Source organism: Myotis myotis, unplaced genomic scaffold (assembly GCF_014108235.1).
Source record: "Myotis myotis isolate mMyoMyo1 unplaced genomic scaffold, mMyoMyo1.p scaffold_m19_p_16, whole genome shotgun sequence".
Lineage (NCBI taxonomy): Eukaryota > Metazoa > Chordata > Mammalia > Chiroptera > Vespertilionidae > Myotis > Myotis myotis.
The window spans coordinates 35,374,518-35,395,918 of NW_023416320.1; the positions used below are offsets into that span (position 1 = coordinate 35,374,518).

Consider the following 21,401-nt stretch of genomic DNA (forward strand, 5'->3'; position numbering starts at 1 on the left):
AATAAAACAAATTTTTGCAAAATGTTTTGTATCAGTGTAACACTTTTTCTCTTGATCTATTTCATATTCTAGGGGAATATTAAGAGAAATAAGAGGGGAAGCCAGAGGGGTGGAAGGCTGTGCCTTTGGTGTTTATTACATTAGATGATATGTAATTAAGGGGGAACTCTAACCTTGTATTTCCCACCCCATTCCATTTGGTGGGGGTGGTGAGTGGGGTCAATGAGGAATGGTGGTGGGGAGTGTATAACATAACTTCTTCATAGACCCACGATCTGCCTCTTTTTGGTCTTACTCCCCCACATTTTACTAATAACTAATTAAGCTAAATAATAAAAACTAATATGAAAGGAGAAGTGCTTTGAATGGTGATAGTGCATTCTGAAGCTTGATTTTTAGTTAAAATTATACTTTAATTTTATTTTTAGAAATGATTGTTGACTTATTTTTACAGTTTTTAATTTTTTTGAGTGGCCAATGTATGGGCATGGTTGTGCTATGTAAATTGATCCCACCTTCATTTGCCGAGCCATCAATTTCTTTTCCCCAGAAGCAATCACCTTTACTTCTTTCCTGTATTATGCATTAGTCTATGCACTTATAAGCAAAAGGCCAGTTTTATCATGTCCATCTTTAAAAAAACTCTTTTTTTACACAAAGAGCAATATTATTTATATATTTTAATCTTAAACCTTGCTTTGTTCAACTCTGTGTGTATGTGTGTAATCCTGGAGATTTTTTCATTGAGTACATAAAGCAGCTGTATAATTCTGGCTATTTCTATTTTACTGTATAATTGTAATTTACATAACCAGTCCTTTGTTGATGGACATTTGGGAAGCCCCTTATCTTTTGTTGTAAAGAGTGCTGTGATGAGTATCCTTGTACATGTGTTTTTTTCTAGATATGTGACTACAGCAATAGAACACATTTCTAAAAGTAGAATTACTGTATTACTCAGTCAAAAGGATGTGTATTTTTTAATTTTGTAGACATTGCTAAATACCCTTTCACAGAAGTTGTACCCATTCCCACTCTCAAAGGAATGTATATTGCTTGTTTTCTCATATCCTTCAAATTTTAGCCCCTTTCTTTCTGTCTTTAACACATAGAACTGTGGTACATAATAAATTCATAAGAATTTCAATAGGTTCAAATTAGATGGTCAGAAAAAGTGTTTCTATTTAAAGTGTATTTTGAATATAGTTAGAGAAAAATGTACTTGAAGAAAATTAAGAGTCTATTTCCTTGATCTAAAGAAACTTTCCAAAGTAGCATCCTTACAGAATACTGCATAGCTATATCAGGTACTCAGTAAATCCTTGTTGAATGACTCCTGTGGCATTATTGAGTTTTGCTAAATTCTCAGTGCTACAGTAGGGTCACCTAACTTGAAGTCTTAAGAGTGTCAAGAACATAGATTTAAGTGGTGTTTATCTCTGGGATTCATTTCATTATATGCAGCTTTTAAAAAATTTATCTTTATTTGTTATTTGGCTAATCACTTGAAGTTTGTATAGGAAAAATAAACACAGAGTGCATACTAGTGCCATGTAAATTGACCCCCCCCCCCCCTAAATAAAGCCAAATTTATTCCTTACAGTGAAATTGTAAAACTAAGTTTAGAAAACATTTAAAAGAAGGAAAGACAACACTAGTCCTCTGATACCAGCATTTTGGCATTTTATTTCCTAGTCTTTTCCCCCATGTTAGTATGTGAATGTGTATATATCATACACATATCTATCACATGTACATACAGAATCATTATATTCTTTTAGAGAATTGTATTCACAGTGAAAAAGTTATAGCCAGAATTAGATTCAATAGTATATTATATGCTTTTAATTATTTTTAAAATGATCTTATCCATATTTATGGTTTCCTAAATTTTCACCAAATGAATTTATATTAATTTATTTAACAATTGTCAGTTCAACATTTGGGTTGTTTTCAGTCTCTTATTATTATAAATGATACAATGGTCAGCAGTATCTTTTTCTCTTTCCTTATAACGTATTATCAAAATGGGATGCTTGGACCAAAGGTTATATACAGGCTTAAGGTTCTGCTTTGACTGTCTTGTCTTTTCACTGTCCATGTGTACCCATCTGATCTGTCCCCAAAGCTTCAACTTCTCCCTCTGTGTTTGGGGCCCTCAAGCCTATGTGATAAGACTAGAAATTTTTCAGTCTCTCATGTCTACATCCAGTTACCTATTGTACATCTTCCCCTAGAATCTCACCAGCACTCCACCTCCACAGCTCAAAGTAGATGCATATTTGCCATCAAATCCTCACCTCTCACAAATGCCAAATCATGGTAGATGATGCCTCTATCCATTTGTCACTCTAGCCAGAATTGAGTCATCCTAGACTCCTCACTTTTCCCTCTGAAATTCATTGTTTACATCTCACTGGGATGTAAGTGAATGCTGCTGCTTCCACACTCTACATCCTTGCCACACCCTCCTGGCTTATGGTCCTGCTGTAGTTTACTAACCCGTCTTTGGCTGATATTCCTGCTCAAGTGACACTCAGAGATCAGTCATTTACTTCTGGCTTTAAAAGCTCTTTATTATCCCTCCCTTTAAAGGTTTCTAATTACCCATTGTTTGCCAAACTTTTCCATCAGAATACCCTGGAGAATTTGTAATCATGTACCTGACATCACAAGCAAATTCAAACTATCTGCATGGCATGAGGTGGTCCCAGATAAGCAATAATAACTGGGGAATTTTCTTCTCCTTTCTTCTCCCCATGTATTCCCAATCTTTCTCTTTCCCTTATTTGTATTTCATCATTTTGGTTAAACAGCCCAAGTCTTAATATTCTTTTGGTACCAAACTGCTCCTTTGCAGACACGAGTTGTTTAACAGAGAGGAATGACTATTCATCGTAGTTGATCCCTAAGGGTCACACTCATGGCTAGAAACGGCATAGAAGTTAGATTTGGCTTCCCATTCTGGCTCAAGTTTTGTGTAATTTGGAGCATGCTTCCTAATTTCTCTGAATCTTAGTTTCTTCATTATTTACATAGGGATAATAATAGCATCAACCTATGAGAAATTCATCTTGAGCGCATGGTGAATCCTTAATAAATGCTACCCACAATCACCACCACTAGCAAGCAAACCCCATATGATATCTAAATCTATAGACTCTGTGCCCTTTACTCTCTTTATAAAAATCTCAATTGAGCATAATAATTTAACTCATTGATTCTCTAATTTTAAAATTTCTCTCTTAACCTCTGCAGAAGATTTTAGATAATAATATATCTTTTTATACTAAGTTGATTGTAAAGCAAATAGGATAAGCCAACAGATCTTCCCTTTATATTCTCTGGATTTCCAAATAATTCCGTGGGCATTAGATAAGGACTCATCAAATCTTCCAGAATTTTCTGATACAGTTTATAGCACCTTGAATTATAGAAGGTGCTCATACATGTGTTTTGATTTAAAATTGTATTAATAAATATATAATGTGTTAGAATCACCCTTAACACAGGTGGCAGGGATTTTAAGGGTCCGGTTTGACCATCTAGTTGATATCTAATCCCATCTCTATGCCATTTTCAGCCCAAAGTTATCCAACTCTGTCTGTAAATCTCAGTGATGTGAATTCATTGTCTTATAAGTCAGTGCACTCCTGTTGTGAGCTCCATGCCTCTGGAAATTTGATGAGGATGAGTTAGTTCTCTTCCTGAGCTTACCCGGAGGCCAGTCTCAGTACTTCCTCACATCCCCAATTAGCAGGTCCAATTATACAAACGTTAGTCAGTGAAGCAGATTGTACTGAATGTTACCAATGGTGGCGGTTATGCAATACTGAAGGGGATTTATATACTTCACAGCAACATTTTTTTCTTTATTGTTGAGAGTATTATGGATGTCTCCCTGTATTTTCCCCGCATTGCCCCCCTCCATCCAGCTCCTGCCCCACCCCAGGCCTTGACCTCATTATTATCTGTGTCCTCATTAGACACCTTTGAGTTCCAAAGTCCCTTTCTAGATGTTTTAGCAATGTTACCTCCCTCCTCTCCTCTCCTCTCCTCTCCTCTCCTCTCCTCTCCTCTCCTCTCCTCTCCTCTCCTCTCCTCTCCTCTCCTCTCCTCTCCTCTCCTCCCCCCTCTCTCCTTACCCTGAATTTAGTCTCTGAAATTCCTATATTTTTATTTTTATAGTAATTCAGCTTAGGTTCTCAGCTAGAATAGCTCTCTCAAAACCAAAGCCCTTCAGTGGGAGGAACTCATCTTCTTAGAAAGATGGCCAGTGACCATCTATTCTTTCATGGGTATTGGCTCAAAACAGCCAGTATGTAATATTTTCCCTTTTTATCTCTAGTGATCTATCAAAATATTTGCCCATCCAAACAGCCCCCGCCCCCTTTTTGATAGAGTGAGGGGGTTTTGGTAGGAGAAGGGCATGTGTGGAGAGAGACATAGTAACTGGGCTGCAAAAAAATATGGTTTTCTCCATTTTATACCTAATTACAATATTAGGTCATTGAGTGTTCTACAAAGAGTAGTTATATTTCATTAAGTGCCTAACTAGCTCCTAAATGGCAATTAAAAATTTTAGAACATCTTTATTAAGCTATAATTCACATACCATAAAGTTCGCTCTTTTGAAGTGTACAAGTCAACGGATTTTAGCATATTCTCAATCATCACCACTATCTAATTCCAAAATACAAGGATGAGCAAAATTAAAAACACAGTTCATTCTTGTTTTATTTATTTATTATTTATTTATTTATTTATTTATTTATTTATTTATTATTAACCTACTTTTGCTCACTCCTGTATTTTTATCATCCCCCAAAGAAACCCCTTACCTATTGGCAGCCAATACTCATTTCCCCCTGTTTCTAGCCCTTGGTAATCACTAATCTACTACTCTCTATCTTTATGGATTTGCCTATTTTGGACATTTCATATAAATGTAATCATAAAATATTATGTTTCAAGGTTCATCCATGTATCAATACTTATTGTTTTTTATGGCCAAGTAATATTCCATTGTATGGATATACCATATTTTGTTTATCTATTCATCAGTTGATAGGTATTTGGGTTGTTTCCACTTTTTGGCTGGTATAAACAATGCTGTTGTAAATGTTTATGTGCAGGTTAACATATGGACAAATATTTTTATTTCTCTTGGGTATATACCTGGGAGTGGAATTGCTAGGCCATATGGTAACTCTGTATTTAAATTTTTAAGGAACTATAAAACAGTTTTCCAAGTAAGTGATTGCATCATTTTACATTCCCAACAACAAGTGGGAGTGTTCCAATTCTTCCACACCCTCCCCAACACTTGCTATTGTCTTTCTTTTTTATTATAGCCATCTTAGTAAGTGTGAAGTGGCACCTTGATGTGAATTTCCCTGATGGCTAATGATGTTGAGCATCTTTTGTATTTACTCCCATTTGTATATCTTCTTTGGAGAAATGTCTGTTCAAATCATTTGAACATTTAACATTGGGTTATATGTCTTTTTTATTGTTGAGTTGTGAGAGCTCTTTTAATATTTGGAATAAATACAAGTCTCTTATCAGATGTTTGATTTTCAAACACGTTCTTTCATTCTGTAGGTTTTCCTAATAGTAATTTATATTTAGGCAACACTTGATTTATTTAGGGATTAAAGTTAAAGTATGGGTATCATCCAAGCCTTTTACTTCTCTCCTGTATTTATTTGAATTTGGAAAAAGCAGTGCTCACAATTATTTAAAAAGTGTGCATAGAAAGATGGGAGAAAAACCCCACAGTGCCTAGTAGAGGGTATGTGCTCAATTAACTTTGGCAAATGAATGTATAAAATGGATATATTTATTCTTGGTTCCCACCGCTATTCTGACTTGTTGAGTCCCTCTGCTGGACTTTCAGTGCAATGATACTCATTTCATGACCTGAAGGCCCCCGGGGGGAGCTATGACGTATTGGAAAGACGTACTTGTTTCCATGTGTATGCTGTCTACTCTACTTAACTGCACTAATGCGTAACACTTCTCTTGGGATGGAGTTTTCATGGCAAAAAAGCAGTTTTGTGTTCTACTCTTGATGTCTGAGACTCACTGACTCTAAAGAAAGAAGCAGTTGTTTTGGCAGTTCAATGTCGATGCTGTAGTGTTTTCCATGGGCCTGGACATTTCATACCATTTACACTATGCTCATTTGGAGGTTCGCTGAGGGATTTCATTTATTTCAATGCCCTTGACCCAGCAAACAGCTGTGGGGAGATGAGTCTGACGCTGTGAGGGAGGAAGGCCACATCTGCTTGCCTGTCAAATCAGCTGAATCTATTCGGGAGATGTTTGGAAGGAGAGATGATCCCAGCCAGGCTGTCTGCATTTCCACATCCCTTACAACGGCCTATCAAGGTCATTTTGCAACTGACATTTGCCATCATCCTTTGTCAACATCTTGCCTGTTGATTGGTAGAAAGAATCAGAATGATTCCAAAAATGGGAAGAATCAAAGGAATTCTAGATGGGACAGCGGTTGAAACTAAGAAATCAAAGAAGGCTTCATATGTATGAAGGAAACAAGCTGGGTAAGGAAAGAAGAACCAAGGGAAGCAAGAAAGTTATTTGTAACTGGATATAAACAGGAGTCTAACCTTACCCAGGCAGAGCTGGCTGGCCTGCTAGGGTTACTCAGCTCAGTTACCCATTCAGGCCGCTCACCCCGATGGTGGTGGGCATCATGTGGATGACACATGGATGTGGGTAGCTGCCAACTAGTGAAACAGAGAACATACCTAATGAGCATGCACAGTGGTCCCATCAGAGAAGGGGAACATAGAATTTAAAAAAATTAGTGGTCTTAGGGAGTTAATGTGAACAAGCTTGTCGTCTCAGTTCAAGTTGAAGAAAAATATTTTAACTCTAAACCAGCGGTTCTCAATCTGTAGGTCGTGACCCCTGAAAATACATCCTGCATATCAGATATTTACATTATGATTCATAACAGTAGCCAAATTACAGTTATGAAGTAGCAACAAAAATAATTTTATGGTTGGGGGTCACCACAACATGAGGAATTGCATTAAAGGGTTGCAGCATTAGGAAGGTTGAGAACCACTGCTAGCACTTTCTAGTACTTATGCAATGCTTTTTCTTCCCCCATGAGTGCAAACTCTTTTAAGCTTGCCTTGTGGCTCATCATCACAACACTCTCCTGAAGGAAAAAGCAGTTAGTTATGCAATTGACCTGAGGCTCAGAGGTGAACTGACTATTCTGGAGGGTTGAGGGAAGGGGTGGGCCACTGACATTTAGATGCCTGTTTGAAGCTAGGACTGAATTAGGCATTAAACATATGTAAATTCCTTTCATTCCTATAAGAACCCTTTGGGATGGGTATTACTATTGTTATTTGATTAAGGAAAATTACCTAAATTATTTGAGCAATGATGGTAGAATAAAACCGATCTGTCATATTCTAGAGCTATATTCTTTCTGTTCTCTGATATTCTTATTTGCCAGTCCTATATGTTTATCAGGGTTATATCCTCTTGTTGTATTGATCCCTTTAGTATTATGAAGTGGCCTTCCTTATCTCTTGTTATGGCCTTCACTTTGAGGTCTATTTTGTCTGATATAAGTATTGCTACCCCAGCTTTTTTTTTTCATTTCCATTTGCCTGAAAGATATTTTTCCACCCCTTCACTTTCAGTCTGTGTGAGTCCCTTCTAATGAGGTGGGTCTCTTGTAGACAGCAAATATATGGGTCATGTTTTTTTATCCATTCAGCCACTGGATGTCTTTTGATTGGACCATTTAGTCCATTTACGTTTAAAGTTATTATTGAAAGGTACTTGTTTGTAGCCATTTCTATTTTTTTTTGTGTGTGGCTGTTTTCTTTCTGGGCTTTTTAGTTCTTCTTTTTACACCAGTCCCTTTAGCATTTCTTGCATTTCTGGCTTGGTGGTGATAAACTCCCTTAGCCTTTTTTTTGGTCTGTGAAGCTACTTATTTCCCCTTCAATTTTGAATGATAGCCTTGCTGGATAGAGTATTCTTGGATTCAGTCCTTTGCTTTGCATCACTTTGTAAATTTCTGTCCATTCTTTTCTGGCCTGATGTGTTTCTGTTGAGAAATCATTTGATAATCTGATGGGGGATCCTTTGTAGGTAACTCTCTGTTTCTCTCTTGCAGCCTTTAACATTCTGTCTTTGTCTTGTACATTTGCCATCGTTATTATGACGTGTCTTGGTGTGGGTTTTTTGGGGTTCATCTTGCCTGGGACTGTCTGTACTTGTGTAACTTTTTTCTTCCCCATATCTGGGAAGTTTTCTGACATTATTTCTTCAAATAGATTTTCTAATCCTTGCTGCTCTTCTTGTCCTTCTTTCAGCCCTATTATGCGTATGTTACTTCGTTTCATGTTGTCCTGAAGCTCCCTTAGGCTTTCCTCCTGCTTTTAAATTTTTTTCTCCAGTTGCTGTTCAGATTGAGCTTGTTTCTCCGCCTTATCTTCTAATTCACTAATTCGGTCCTCTGCTTCTAGTCTGCTGTTGAAACTTTTCCTGGTGTTTTTGATTGTATTGATATCACTTTTCATTTCTTCCTGATTCTTGCATAGGTTGTTGATTTTCTCATCCATCCAGTGAATGAATTGTACAACCATTATTCTGAATTCTTTTCCTGTCATGTTGCATGCTTCAACTTCATTAATTTCCTTTCTTGGCAACTCCTCATTGTCTTTCCTCTGGGTGTTGTTTCGTCTCTTCATTCTGATTATCTCCCAATGGTTCAAACGTCGAGTTGCGTGGGCCTGGGCTGTGTGCAGTGGGAGCCTCCCGCCACCCTAGTGTCACTAAAGAGCTCTGACACTAAGATGTGTGGTTGTTGTGGGTTGGTGGGAACCAGGCTCGCTCAGAGTCAGTGTTGTCGGCGCTTAATGTGGCCTCGTACACATCCTTAAAATCAGGGACCCTGCCTGCACCGTGCTGAAACAGAGACCCCCTCCTGAAGCGTGTTGAAAACCAGAGCCCCCTAGCGTGCGCCAGGAGTCAGAGTTCCCCAAGAATCTAGTATCAGAGTCTCTGTTGCTTCGCGCGACCTCGCCTTGAGAATCAGGGTCCCTGTGTGCCCTTGCACCAGGAATTGGAGTCACTGGCTCTTAGTATGAATGCACAGGAAATCAGGATCTCAGGCACAGATGATAAGAAACACAGTCAAGTCACTGGTGCTTGGTGCTGCCTCCTGCCCGGAGAATCGGGGTCCCTGGGCCTGTGATATGTGGGACAAATTCCCGGTGTTCGCGCGATTGCTCCCAGCCCAGGGCTCCGAAGCCGGCAGTGTGCGTAGGCTCAGTTTCTGGGGTTCATGCGTTTGCTCCCAGCCCTGGGCTCCTGAACCCGGCCCTACGCGGGATCAGTTCCAAGGTGCTCGTGCACTTCCAGGCTAAAGTTCCTGGAACGCTGAGGCCCTGGCAAGGGGTGGGTCTATCAGTTAGTTACTCTGGCGCTGCCCTTAAGCCTGCGGGAAGGGGGGGATGGGCTCTGTTACTCACGGATCTGCCGCGGGGATTTCTGAACTTTTGGTGTCTGCAGGTCTGTAGCTGTGGTCACAGGTCTCTGTCCCCAGTGGCTGCAGGGTCCTGGTATACGTCTGAGATCAGACTGGGTGGTGCTGAGGCCAGGATCCTAGTCTCAAGCAGCTCTGTTTCCCAAGATGGCGTGGTCGCCGTGCCTGTGCTGGCCGCCCAGGAGTGTCCGCGCAGGGAGCGGGACTCCGCCGCCTAAGACTGCCCAGTTTAACAGCCCCTTAGAAGACCTGCAGAATCTAACTGTCCCTAGCTCATACACACACACCACACACGTCCACACACTCCTCTATCACTTCCTTGCGCTCTCACACTCTCTCCCTCCCTACCTTCCTGCTGGTCGCCATTTTCTCCTCTCCTTATTTGCCAGTCCTAACTGATGAAGGGAGGTGCCCTGGAGGGAGATGTGGGAGGAGTCTAAGCCCATGCCCAGTTACACTGTCTGAGGCTGGTGGGGACCGGAGGAGTAGCATCTAACACAGAACCCAAAGTGTCACAGAATGAGTGAGTTATGACAGGCCTCATTCCTAAGGGACTAACAAAGACTCTCTATCACACAGGGTCTATGTTTTGGGGGAGCTAAGGTAGGACTCCGCCAAAGGGCAGCTCCTTACAACTGCACTTTGATGATACTTCTCCTTCCCCTCCCTCCTGTTGCCAAATATGATACTAGTGAAGGGAACTAAAATATGTCACCCCCAAATATGCTCTTTGACATAAAAATTATTTTTGAGCTGAAGGCAATGAAGCAGCAGCAAATACAGGAAAAGCTCTCTTTACCTTCTCCCCCTTTTCTACCTAAAGACAGGATGTAAATTCTTCTTTTCTTGGAGACAGGACTCTTATTAGCCCAGAGAGGGACCAGAGGATTCTGAAACAAACTTTACTCCATGATTTTACTCCCATGTAGTCGCTTTCCCAAAGTTGGCTGCCCTTGGGAGCCTAAAACTGCTCTCCTCTGACCTGTCATTTCTCCTCAGATTTATTGCTCTTTGTTGGAGATGCAGGATAAGCCAGAGTTCTAAGTTGCCACTTTGAGTAACTTTCCATGACGTTTTCCCCATGTGACATGCACTGTACATGCTGATAAATTGTTTTCCCTCGTTAAACTGTCTTTTTGTTCGAGTCCCAGCTAAAAATCTCAAGATGGGTAAAGATAAAGTTTTGCCTCCTCTACGCTAGCTATGGCTAATTCTCTCCCTCCCTCTCTGTCTCTTGTACGCTACCTGCTTTTTTTATTTTGCAAGTTTCCTTCCTTATAATAATACTCTCTCTTACTTGAAAGGTCCATATCCATGAAATGTGGACTGTAGCAAAAATACACTTGCTATGTGTGTGGCCAATCAGGGCATAACTGGCAGATTGGTGGATTCTCATCAAGGATCTGGCAGCTTTGATCATCTTGACAGATGATGGCAGGATCCTTGTTACGCTCAGTGAAAGTGTTACAGAAATACCGGAGAAGAACCAAGCAACGCTTAGAGAGATGGAGTTACATTTATTACGCACGGGCCCAGAGGAAATGTATCTCAAACTCTGGGTGAAATCACACACGAAGTTTCTCATATTTATACGATTTTACCTTCTTTGTCTCCCAAATATGGGTTTTTTTTTTCCAGTTCCCTTTGCAAGTTCTTGAAGGGCCCTGTGTGCTGGGGCTTTGAGACCTCAACCAAAGGCTTGGCCTGGTGCCAGCACTGATAACTTCGTCTGGGGAAGGTTTAATGGCCTCTCTGAAATGGGAGTAGTCTTATTTTCCTTATTATTTAAGCCAGCAAGCATCTACAGAAGCCAGAAATAGCAGGGTTAAAATTTCAAACAACAGTTTTTATATAAGATGGATGCTTTGAAAGGATGAAAACATTTAACCAGATTTATACCACAAACCATACTTCCTGTTTTCGTTTTTGAATGACAAAGACTTCATTCCTCAGTTTTTTGCTTTTACATCTGTTTTTAAATTTTCAGTTTTCAGGATTGGGTTGACAGATTTAAATCCTTGATGTTTACATATTTTAAAACCCCTTTATTTTGTTTTGTAAATTATGTACATTAATATGTAAATTATAGCTACAATGTACATATTAGGTTTTCACATACAGAAAAACATCAGTCTTACATGAGAGTCCTCACAGGCTCACCACTTCTGAGTGGAAAAGCTGTGGGAACCTTTGGATCTGAATCTCAATTAGTCCCCCACTTACCACACCATTTCACTTTCCAGTTACGATTGGCATCCACTCCACGGCAGCGAAACCTTGAGTTCCTTGACCTTGTTTTCCTCCAGAATCGATCCTAGAATGTAATTAAGATCATAGTTGCAGAAAAAAATACTTACAAGGTTACTCACATGCATTTTAGTAGCACAACAGTGAATGAATCCCAGCATTAGGAGAGAGTTCCTCCTGGAACAGAATAAATTCAAGGAGTGGAAAGAGGACTGGGCACTCAGGTTGATGCTCCATTATCTCCCACGACCCTGCTGTCTCTTACCTTAGCTTGGCCTCATTTCTTTACAGGCAAATTGAATAAGCTGGACTAAACTAGTGATTTTTCACAATTTATTTAAAAGGAGAAATCTTTATTTACATGAAATCTTTTTGCTGTTGTTATTGTTAATCCTCACCCAATGATATTTTTCTGTTGATTTTTACAGAGAGTGGAAGAAACAGAGAGAGAGAAAAATCAATGTGAGAGAGACACATCAATTGGTTGCCTCCCACCTAGTTCCCTGAATGGAACTAGGACCCATCAGTCCAAGGGCCGATGCTCTATCCACTGAGTCAAACTGGCTAGGGATATTTACATGAAATCTTATGCAAAGCTAAACATACAAACAAAATCAAAAGGTTGTTGCTATGATGGGGGAAGGAGTGAGGTCTCTCTTGTAGCTCGGGATCACGAAGCTGGCTACCCACAGCTTCCTTCCTGTTTTGTGACAGTTTTCTATGAATTACTCCATCTTTTTTTTTGATTGGATAGGCAAAGTGACTTACATTGGTCCAGCTGAAATGGTATCCATCAACATTAAACACAGGCATGATATAAAAATACAGGTGACTCATCATTTTTCTCATGGTTGGGTCACTCCTGTATGTTTGAAGAGCCTAAAGACAAAGGTGACAGTTTTCTTATAAATAGATTCCAAATACAGATTTAGAAAAAAAGAAAGAAAATCCTTTCTCTCCATGGGAAATACCAAATATGTTGGGTTAAAAGTAACAAGGTAATATAAACTATACTCTTGGACATTACATATTCCTTATTGAGACTTTTGTATTATGAATAACATTTTAGCAAAGGTGACAAAACAGATTAATTGGACAGCCCCTGGCAGTGTCTCAGATCTGGCTAAATTTTAGGTTGTTTAAGAAAGCAATAGTTTTGTATAATCAGTTCTTTTTAAGATTCCATTCTATTGTGGACAAACTAATTACCTGATATCTTTGATATCTTTACATGATACATCATAACACATGGTAGTTATATATGTCACTTAATTTGTATGTCTAACTGGTACCATATTCAAGTCTTAGAACTTATTGCATGGACACAGTTTTCTCCTGATTTTTCTATAAAAAGTTTAATGAACAATACAACATCTCTCTCATCTTGATCTTGTAATTGGGTTTTACTTATATTGCGTCTGACGCCAAGTCTGAAGATTCTGCACTATAGATTTGGCCTCAAGTAGAAAAGCATTGAATGTGTTAAAACATTTTGAAATACCATTCCTTTTTTAAAAAAGTTCTTCCTGATGCATGTTTGTCTATGTGTAGAATATCTTAGAGAAACACATAGGAAATTTGTAACAATGGCTGCCTTTGGGCAGCAGGACTGGGTGGCAATGTATTGGAAGGAGAAATACCTTTATGGGTATACCCATTTGGATTGCAATTCAAAATAAAATTCTTAAATCTTAAATTATGTACATATTTTCTTGGAAAATTTAATACTTAAAATTTCAATCTTCTTTTATACTTAGTTAAGTAGGATTTTGAACCCTTCATAAGCAGCAATCTGTATTTACATGATGAGAATTCTATTCATAGAGAGCAATCCAATAATGCAATTTATTATTAGAAACTATCACTATATTAGAAATAATAATGAAAATAGAGATATATTCAAGAAAAGTTACTAAATACAATTTTATTAAATATAATTTAAATATCTGTGGGATCAACACAAGTTGATACATGTTACTATAGTTTTCTCCTGTTCTCCTTTAATTAAGATTCAATAATAATTTATTGGCCAAATAGCTTTAGTAGAACTTCCATATATGGTTGAATTTCAATTACCTGTAATGTTTTAATCTAGAGGGATTGTACTTGAAAGGAATATACATTCTCTAATTATTGGGTATGGATTCTATGTGTTTATTGGATTAAGTCATAATCACATTGTTTATATCATCTATAATCTTACTAAAAAATTTTGCCTGTATGCTGTTTTAGTCATAGGGAGTTGTGTTAAAAAATTGACATTATTAGATTTGTCACTTTTCCTTATAATTTTGTCAAATTTTGTTTTATATATTTTGAGGTCATTGATATGGCCTTATTTTAAAGTTCTTTATTTCTAAATAATATATTAAGTAAGGAAGTTGTTCTCTGGTATTCTGTTCTGAAGTGGACTTAATTTCCAACAGTTGCCAAAACTTGTTTTTCCTCTGACAAGTAAACAGGTGTCAATGCGTTATATATGCCATATTTGTGATTTTTTTTTTTTTTGTAAATCTCTAAGAATTGTAGCCATTCTCCATCTGGTCAGTCAAAATGAGAATGATTACACTATGATGACTATTCAGTATTGAATAGGATGATTGAGAGACCTCCTTGCTTGAATACTTTCCGTAATAGGACATAGATCATTTCTCTTATGGTTTAGGTGGAGTTTCTAGAAAAAAGATGACCATGTAACTTTCAATTTCCTATCATTCTAACATATGATAACCTTCTAATGTGTAGGACTCTTTTTAGCAATCAATTTACACCACCCATACACACAGAAAAGGAGATGCTTACTATTTAACTTCCATCTGAGCTTTACAAGTTTAATTTCTTGACTACTATTGTTACGTATAAGGAAGACTAAGTAGTGGTGAACTGAAAGGCAGCCACAAATCAATACACCACACGCCTCAGTGTGGTAGTCTTTAGGTACTACACTCACCTTACCTCTATTTAAGAAATACTTAACGGAAATGGATTTTGATTTTAAAATAAGAGATATCAAAGAAGTTTTGAGTATTATCTTCTGCTAGGAAAATTATATGTCTTGTATTAGGTAAGGGAATTTATTAAGAAAGACAAGGAATGAGTCTCATGAGTACTCATCACATACCAAGACTATTTTGTCTTCCCCATAAATATACACGTCATAACAGAATTCACCAAATGAACTTTGGTTGAATTTGAAGATCACTTTTTCAATTACTGAAGCCTTTGTGTGGTGTGGTAAAGTTAGGCCCAAGAGGTTGCCCTCCCCCCTTTTTTTCATTGTTTTTGGATTTATTTGGTTGGCTGTTGCTTTTGTAGAGCCCCACGACAACCTGGGGTGCTAGGGTGTTTTTTCTTTCTTTTCTTTTTTTTTCTCTCTCCCAAGACTAGTGTTACTGACCTTTTAAAAGTAGTTTTTAAAGTTTCCATTTTTCCCCCTCAAGAATCATTACAAATGACCTAAAAATAAGCACACATTCAGAGAAGGGAATATTGGGAGACGTAGGCATGTTCCAGCTGAGGCCCAAGGAAGGGCACCGTCACCAGGCAAGGTGAAGAATATCTTCACCCGGGCTGGAGCGGAGCAAAATTATTTAGGATGGAAAAACGTTGTAGCACCGAAGTGGGTGCATCTTGACACAAAAGAAGCATTTAAAATTTAATACTAGGAGAATTAATTAGAGCTGGAGAGAGTTTCCAGGGAGATTTTTGAAAGGGAGCTTAATCTATAAAGGTATTTGATGTCACACTATGAGAAGCTTGTTAAATGCAAGATGGAAACTAAATAATAGTTTGAAAGCAACATGAGCAAGAGGCTCTGTGAATGAAGGATGGAGAGCTGGAAAATCATATGCTAATCTTGTAAGTTCCAATTAAAAATATTTTAAAAATTTCAGGTACAATTGACACCAAATATTATATTAGTTTCATGTGTACAGTGAAGTGGTTAGACATTTATATAATTTACAGAGTAGTCCCCCTGATAAGTCTAATACCCACCTGATATTATACAGAGTTATTACAATATTATTGACTATATTCCCTATGCTGTATTTATATCCCATGACTATTTTGTGACTGCCCATTTGTGCCTCTTCATCCTTTTACCTTTTCATCCAGCCCCTCAACCCCCTCACTGAGTTTGTTTCTTTTGTGTTTGCTCATTTATTTTTTTCTTTATATTTCACATGTAAGTGAAATCATATGGTACTTGTCTTTCTCTGACTGACTTATGTCACTTAGCATAATTCCCTCTAGGTTCATCCACGCTATCACAAATGGTAAGATTTCATTCTTCTTATGGCTGATTAATATTTCATTGTATATACGTACCGCATCTTTATCTAATTGTCTATTGATGGGCACGTAGATTGCTTCCATATCTTGGCTATTGTATATCTTTTCAAATTGGTGTTTTGGATTTTTTCAGATAAATATCCAGAAGTGGATTAACTGGGTCATAAGATAGTGCTACTTTTATTTTCTCCACATCATCACCAACATTTGTTGTTTGTTGATTTAGTGATGATAGCTATTCTGACAGGTGTGAGGTGATATCTCATTGTGGTTTTAATTTGTATTTTTCTGATGATTAATGATATTGAGTATCTTTTTCTATGTCTATTAGCCATCTAATTTTAGTTTTTCCTATACTTAGTTAATTTATACTTAAAACTACCCAGGGATGACTAATCTAACAGGGCAGGTGATAAATGAAAATTGGTATTTATTCATCTATAATTGTTAATAAGAGACATAGATAAATATTTGATATAATTTGTGTTACCGGGAAGAATACAAAATTAGAAGCATGTCCCCTCTACTCTTTCCTAAGTAACACTACTTCAAATTTTAGAACTTATATACTAAGATAGCCTAATAACAGGGTTGGTTGTATTTACTCAGGACCAACAGAGTGAAGGCCAGGACCAACTTTGTGGCATTATTAAAATCTATGTAAGAATCTGTCATCTACCAAAAAGAAAGTAGAGGTACCCTCACTTTGCATCACTTTGCTACATATACATTACAGTTACCATGGTTTAGTTAAATAGTATCAGTCCTCCAACAAGTACAGTTCTAATTTCAGTTACCACTACTTGATTTTTAGTCTACAGATCACTATGTAAATAACAGATGGTTATCAAGATCTGTGACCAATTATGTCACTTTTTTTTAAAGTGTGTCTTTGGGTGACTGGTCACTGAGCATCTGCTATTCAGTTCCCACAGAGACAGCAAAGTGTGTAGCTGTGTTGCTCCCTTGTCTCCTAAACCTGTGCAGCATGTTACAAATATGGATGGTCGTGAGAAGAAATTGGCCAACAAAGATGAAAGTTCAGCAGAGAAATGGAAAGTGGTAATGTAGAGGTGAAATTTGAATCAAATGTAAATGAAGTTATAGAAGAAAAAGGTGACCATGGAATGTCGACAGTGCCACCATTCAACTCTAGATATGCAGCCAGAGAAACCTAGTGAAGGAGAACTCACTGTACAAAATGAGAAAAGTGGTTGTGACGAAAAGGAGGGAGATGATCCAGAAGAAATGATGCTGTCAACATTTCATATTAAAGAAAAACATAGATATTTTATGACATTGAAAGGGCAAAGAAAAAATACTGGAAGCCAATCCCAACTAAGAAAGGAGTATGGCAATTTGCCAAGGCATAAATAAAGGCACTCACTTCACGTTGTAAGTTATATAATGAGAAGGCAAGCACTGCCTCAACTACCTGTCCTAAGGTTTGTTTTTTTTAGAATGAAATAGGTCATTTTAATTATTAATATTTCTAATGTTCAATTATAGCATAATAAATATTAGGTTTACTCTTTTTGGCCATTTTCCTACATATTTTATAACAATAAAAGTTTTTAATCTCTTTGATAAAAATATGTAAAGGTCATAGAACAAACTTAATGTTCCCCATTGATTATTAAAATAGATTTTAATGGCTTCAGCTTGTAGGGTCACTGTTACGGTCCAGCAATACTCTCAGGAAAAGCAAGAACAGCCTGTGCAAATGGTGCCCAGGACACGCTCAGATATTAGTGGAGTACAAGGAATGAAAGGACTTTCAATTCAATTCAATTGAACAAACATTAATATAGACCTTGCTCTGTACAAGACATTATAAATTGAATAAAAAGGGAGAAGAAGCTAGGCTGGAGGATGCAGAGGAGTAAAGAAAAGACTGGGGAGGAGAAAAAGGATGGGAGAACATGGGGAATTAAAGGTACAAAAAGGCTGGTTGAAAACAAATCAAAATATTTGTAATTACTTGGAATAGTAGTGAACAAAGTCAGACAATTTAAAAAATGCCGGTCATTTTTACATGATGAACTGTTTTTTTTTTTAACTGTGCAGTTAAGAACCAAGACTTAATTGCTTACTTAACTGAATTCATTAAATATTTGATCTGGGCTTAATAACTCAATTATTTATTCCCTGGCTTTTAGCCCATTTCAGCAAAAAATTTAAGTTCTCTTTTTAAAAAAGTTTATTTTATTTTTAGTGATAGATTTCTTAACCCAAACTTTGAATTTTACACCTACATTTAAAGGTTTATATTTTTACCTTTAATAACCAGCAAGACATATAATACTGAAAGAGATTATCCCCAAAGCTCTTAGACCCGGAGAAAGCATCGCCCTTTCTGGAAAGCCGTCCCAGTTGAAGGACTTTTCCCACAACCACTGCGCCAAGTCTTCCAGAGAGCTCTGTCCTTTACACACAACCCACCACAACCTCTGAACATCATGATTTACCCAGCCCACAGCCATCAGCTGGTCTTAGAAAAGAACTCCCTTCCCTGAAAGTCTCTTACCCCCATTTTTGGCTATTTGAGTTATCTGCATAGTACATCTGAATCACATGCCAGATTTTGGTATCAGGGTTAGCCATCACATGTGGCCAGTGTAGATGGGAGGGAATGTGTAATGGAGTTGGTTTTCCTGTGTAGTCAGGCTGGGCAAGGAAGGCTGAGGTTTCACATTATGTAGCAGCAGAATACTGTGGCTCACCTGGGAAACTAAGCAAGGCTTTCCCTCCCCTCCCCTCCCCTCCCCTCCCCTCCCCTCCTCTCCTCTCCTCTCCCCTCCCCTCCTCTTCTCTGTTTTTCTTCCCTCCATTCTCCCTTCCTTTCTTTCCTTTTCCCATTCTTTCTCTTCTGATTTCTTTATCTTCAAAGTCTGGAAGAACTTCTCATTTCAGATCATTACTGTCTCAATTTGCCTGTGGACCATCTTCTCACAAACCCTTGCTTTATCTATGATCTGCTACTGAGTTAAATAGCATACAACTACTGAAATACTAAAATACTGGTAGTTTGAGAATAAAATGTATTCAGTTTTGGTTGACTTAAGTGGTTTTTTAACTAATGTCCATGCTGGTTTTTATTTTATTTTATTCTTGGATATAGCAGCATGCCATGGACAGGTTCTCACATCACTAATTACTCCTCTAAAATATTTTATGAAGCCAGGGCTATCAATCATTTCCTTTAAGTCTTCTCCTTTGCTTTTATGCTTGGAAATGTCTTTCCCACTTGGAAATCAAAAAATATTTCCCTGAGTTACTGTCTAAGTATTTATATATATAAAAACACAGCGACTGGAATGGGGGAACGACCAGAACGACCGGTGGCTATGATGCACACTGTGGCAGCCAACCAACATGATCTGGGCCCCAATTGCCCACAGCCCCTCCCCCTGGCCAGCCCTGCCCCTGGCCGGCCCTGCCCCTGGTTGGCCCCCAACACCCTGATTGGGGGTGGGGCCTGCTGGCCAACCATCCTCGGCCCCTCCCCCCAGCCAGCCTGGCCTGATGGCTCCCTTTGGGGTGGGCCAGCTGGGCCCCACCTGTGCACAAATTTGTGCACCAGCCCTCTAGTTTTATGAATAAAGACTATGGTCACATTTGTCACAGCAATGTAGAATTATTGGAGGCAAAAATTAAGTGCTATACATAACTCTGGGCTAGCTAGCACCAGTCATGGCTTAAGATACTCAATCTGGGAGACTGACAATTTCAGTATAGTCAGTTCAATTTAACTTCCTAAGATACACTGTTTTCTGTTGCTTATTGTTTTCCGACACATAAATATTTCTTTTTTAAATAGAATGTAGACTCCTTGAGTGCAGGCACCATGAATTATATTTATGCTGATATTCATAATGCTAGCAGAGCACTGAAAATGTAGTGCTCAACAAGAAATTGTTGGACTGATCAATATAAATACCTTCTAGGAAAGCCCTATTTAATTCTAAAAATAACAGCTGTATTGGAAAATGATTTGCACATCTTATAATTCATCCTTATAAAGTATACAATACAGTGTTTTAAAAATATACTCAGTTGTGCAACCATCACCCCTATATAATTTTAGAATATTTTCATAACCCAAAAAGAAATCTATATTTTAAGTATCAATTCCCCAACTCCATCAACTCCCCCATCCACAGGCAACAGCTATTCTACTTTCTGTCTTTATAAATTCACCTATTTTAGACATTGCATATAAATGGAATCATGTAATATGTGGTCTTTTATGACTGGCTTCTTTCACTAAGCAATGCTTTTAAGGTTAATCAATGCTGTAGCACGTATCAGCACTTCATTCTTTTTTCACTGAAATGTAATTAATATAACACACAATTTACTACTTTACAGTGGATAGTTCAGTGATTTTTAGTATATAATGTTCAGTTATCATTACTATCTAATTTTAGAACTTTTCCATCATACTTATTAGTAGTCACTCCCAACTTTCTTCTCCCCCACATCCTGGCAACCACTAACCTACTTCCTGTTTTTATGGATTTGCTTATTTTGGACATTTCATATAATAGAATCATGCAATATGTGGTCTTTTGGGTCTGGCTTATTTCATTAAGCATGTTTTCCAAGTTCACCCATGTTGTATCTTGTATTATACTCCATTCCTTTTTTTGTATGTATATACCACATTTTTTTATTCATTAGTTGATGGACATTTGAGTTACTTTTACTTTTTTGGCTAAAATGAATAATGCTGCTTTAAACACTCATGTGCAAGATTTTGTGTGGCTATATGTTTTTATTTCTCTTGGTTATATACACAGGAGTGAAATTTTTGGGTTACATGGTAACTCGATATTTAATTTTTTAAGGAACTGTTCAACTGCATTTAACCTATTTTTTTTTTAATAATTACTATTTATAATAAAAGGGTAGTATGCTATTTAGACTAGACATCTTCTGGACATCATTCTGGATGTCCTTCCTGACAAAGCTGGGGCCGGAGGGAAGCCAGTCTGGGTCCCGGGTGCCTGCCAGCGGCCAGTGGAGTGTAGCCTGGGTCCCAGGTGCCAGAGGGAAGCCGGTGCTGGCAGCTGGGGGAAGGAAGGCCTGCTATTGCATGAATTTTCGTGCATTGGTCCTCAAGTCTATAACAATAAAGGTGTAATATGCTAATTAGACCAGGTGTCCTTCCTTCTGGACAAAGCTGTGGTGGGCGGGGGCTGAGGCAGAGGCGGCCGTGGTGGTGGTGGGGTGGGGGACCAAGACCCTTGCATGAATTTCATGAATTGGGCCTCTAGTTTTTAATATTTTTTATAGTTGAGAGTATTACAGATGT

At 38.0% G+C, this 21,401-nt stretch overlaps 1 protein-coding gene across 1 annotated transcript in view; it reads right to left on the reverse strand.

Annotated features, from left to right (window-relative positions):
* CPA6 (carboxypeptidase A6) overlaps nucleotides 1-21,401 on the reverse strand; it is a 198,258-nt gene that overhangs the window by 22,394 nt on the left and 154,463 nt on the right. Inside the window, exons 7-8 of the mRNA XM_036338465.1 lie at nucleotides 12,560-12,670; nucleotides 11,768-11,858 (exon numbers count right to left, since the gene is read on the reverse strand). Coding sequence (XP_036194358.1) covers nucleotides 11,768-11,858; nucleotides 12,560-12,670 — 202 coding nt within the window. The remainder of the gene's footprint in view (nucleotides 1-11,767; nucleotides 11,859-12,559; nucleotides 12,671-21,401) is intronic.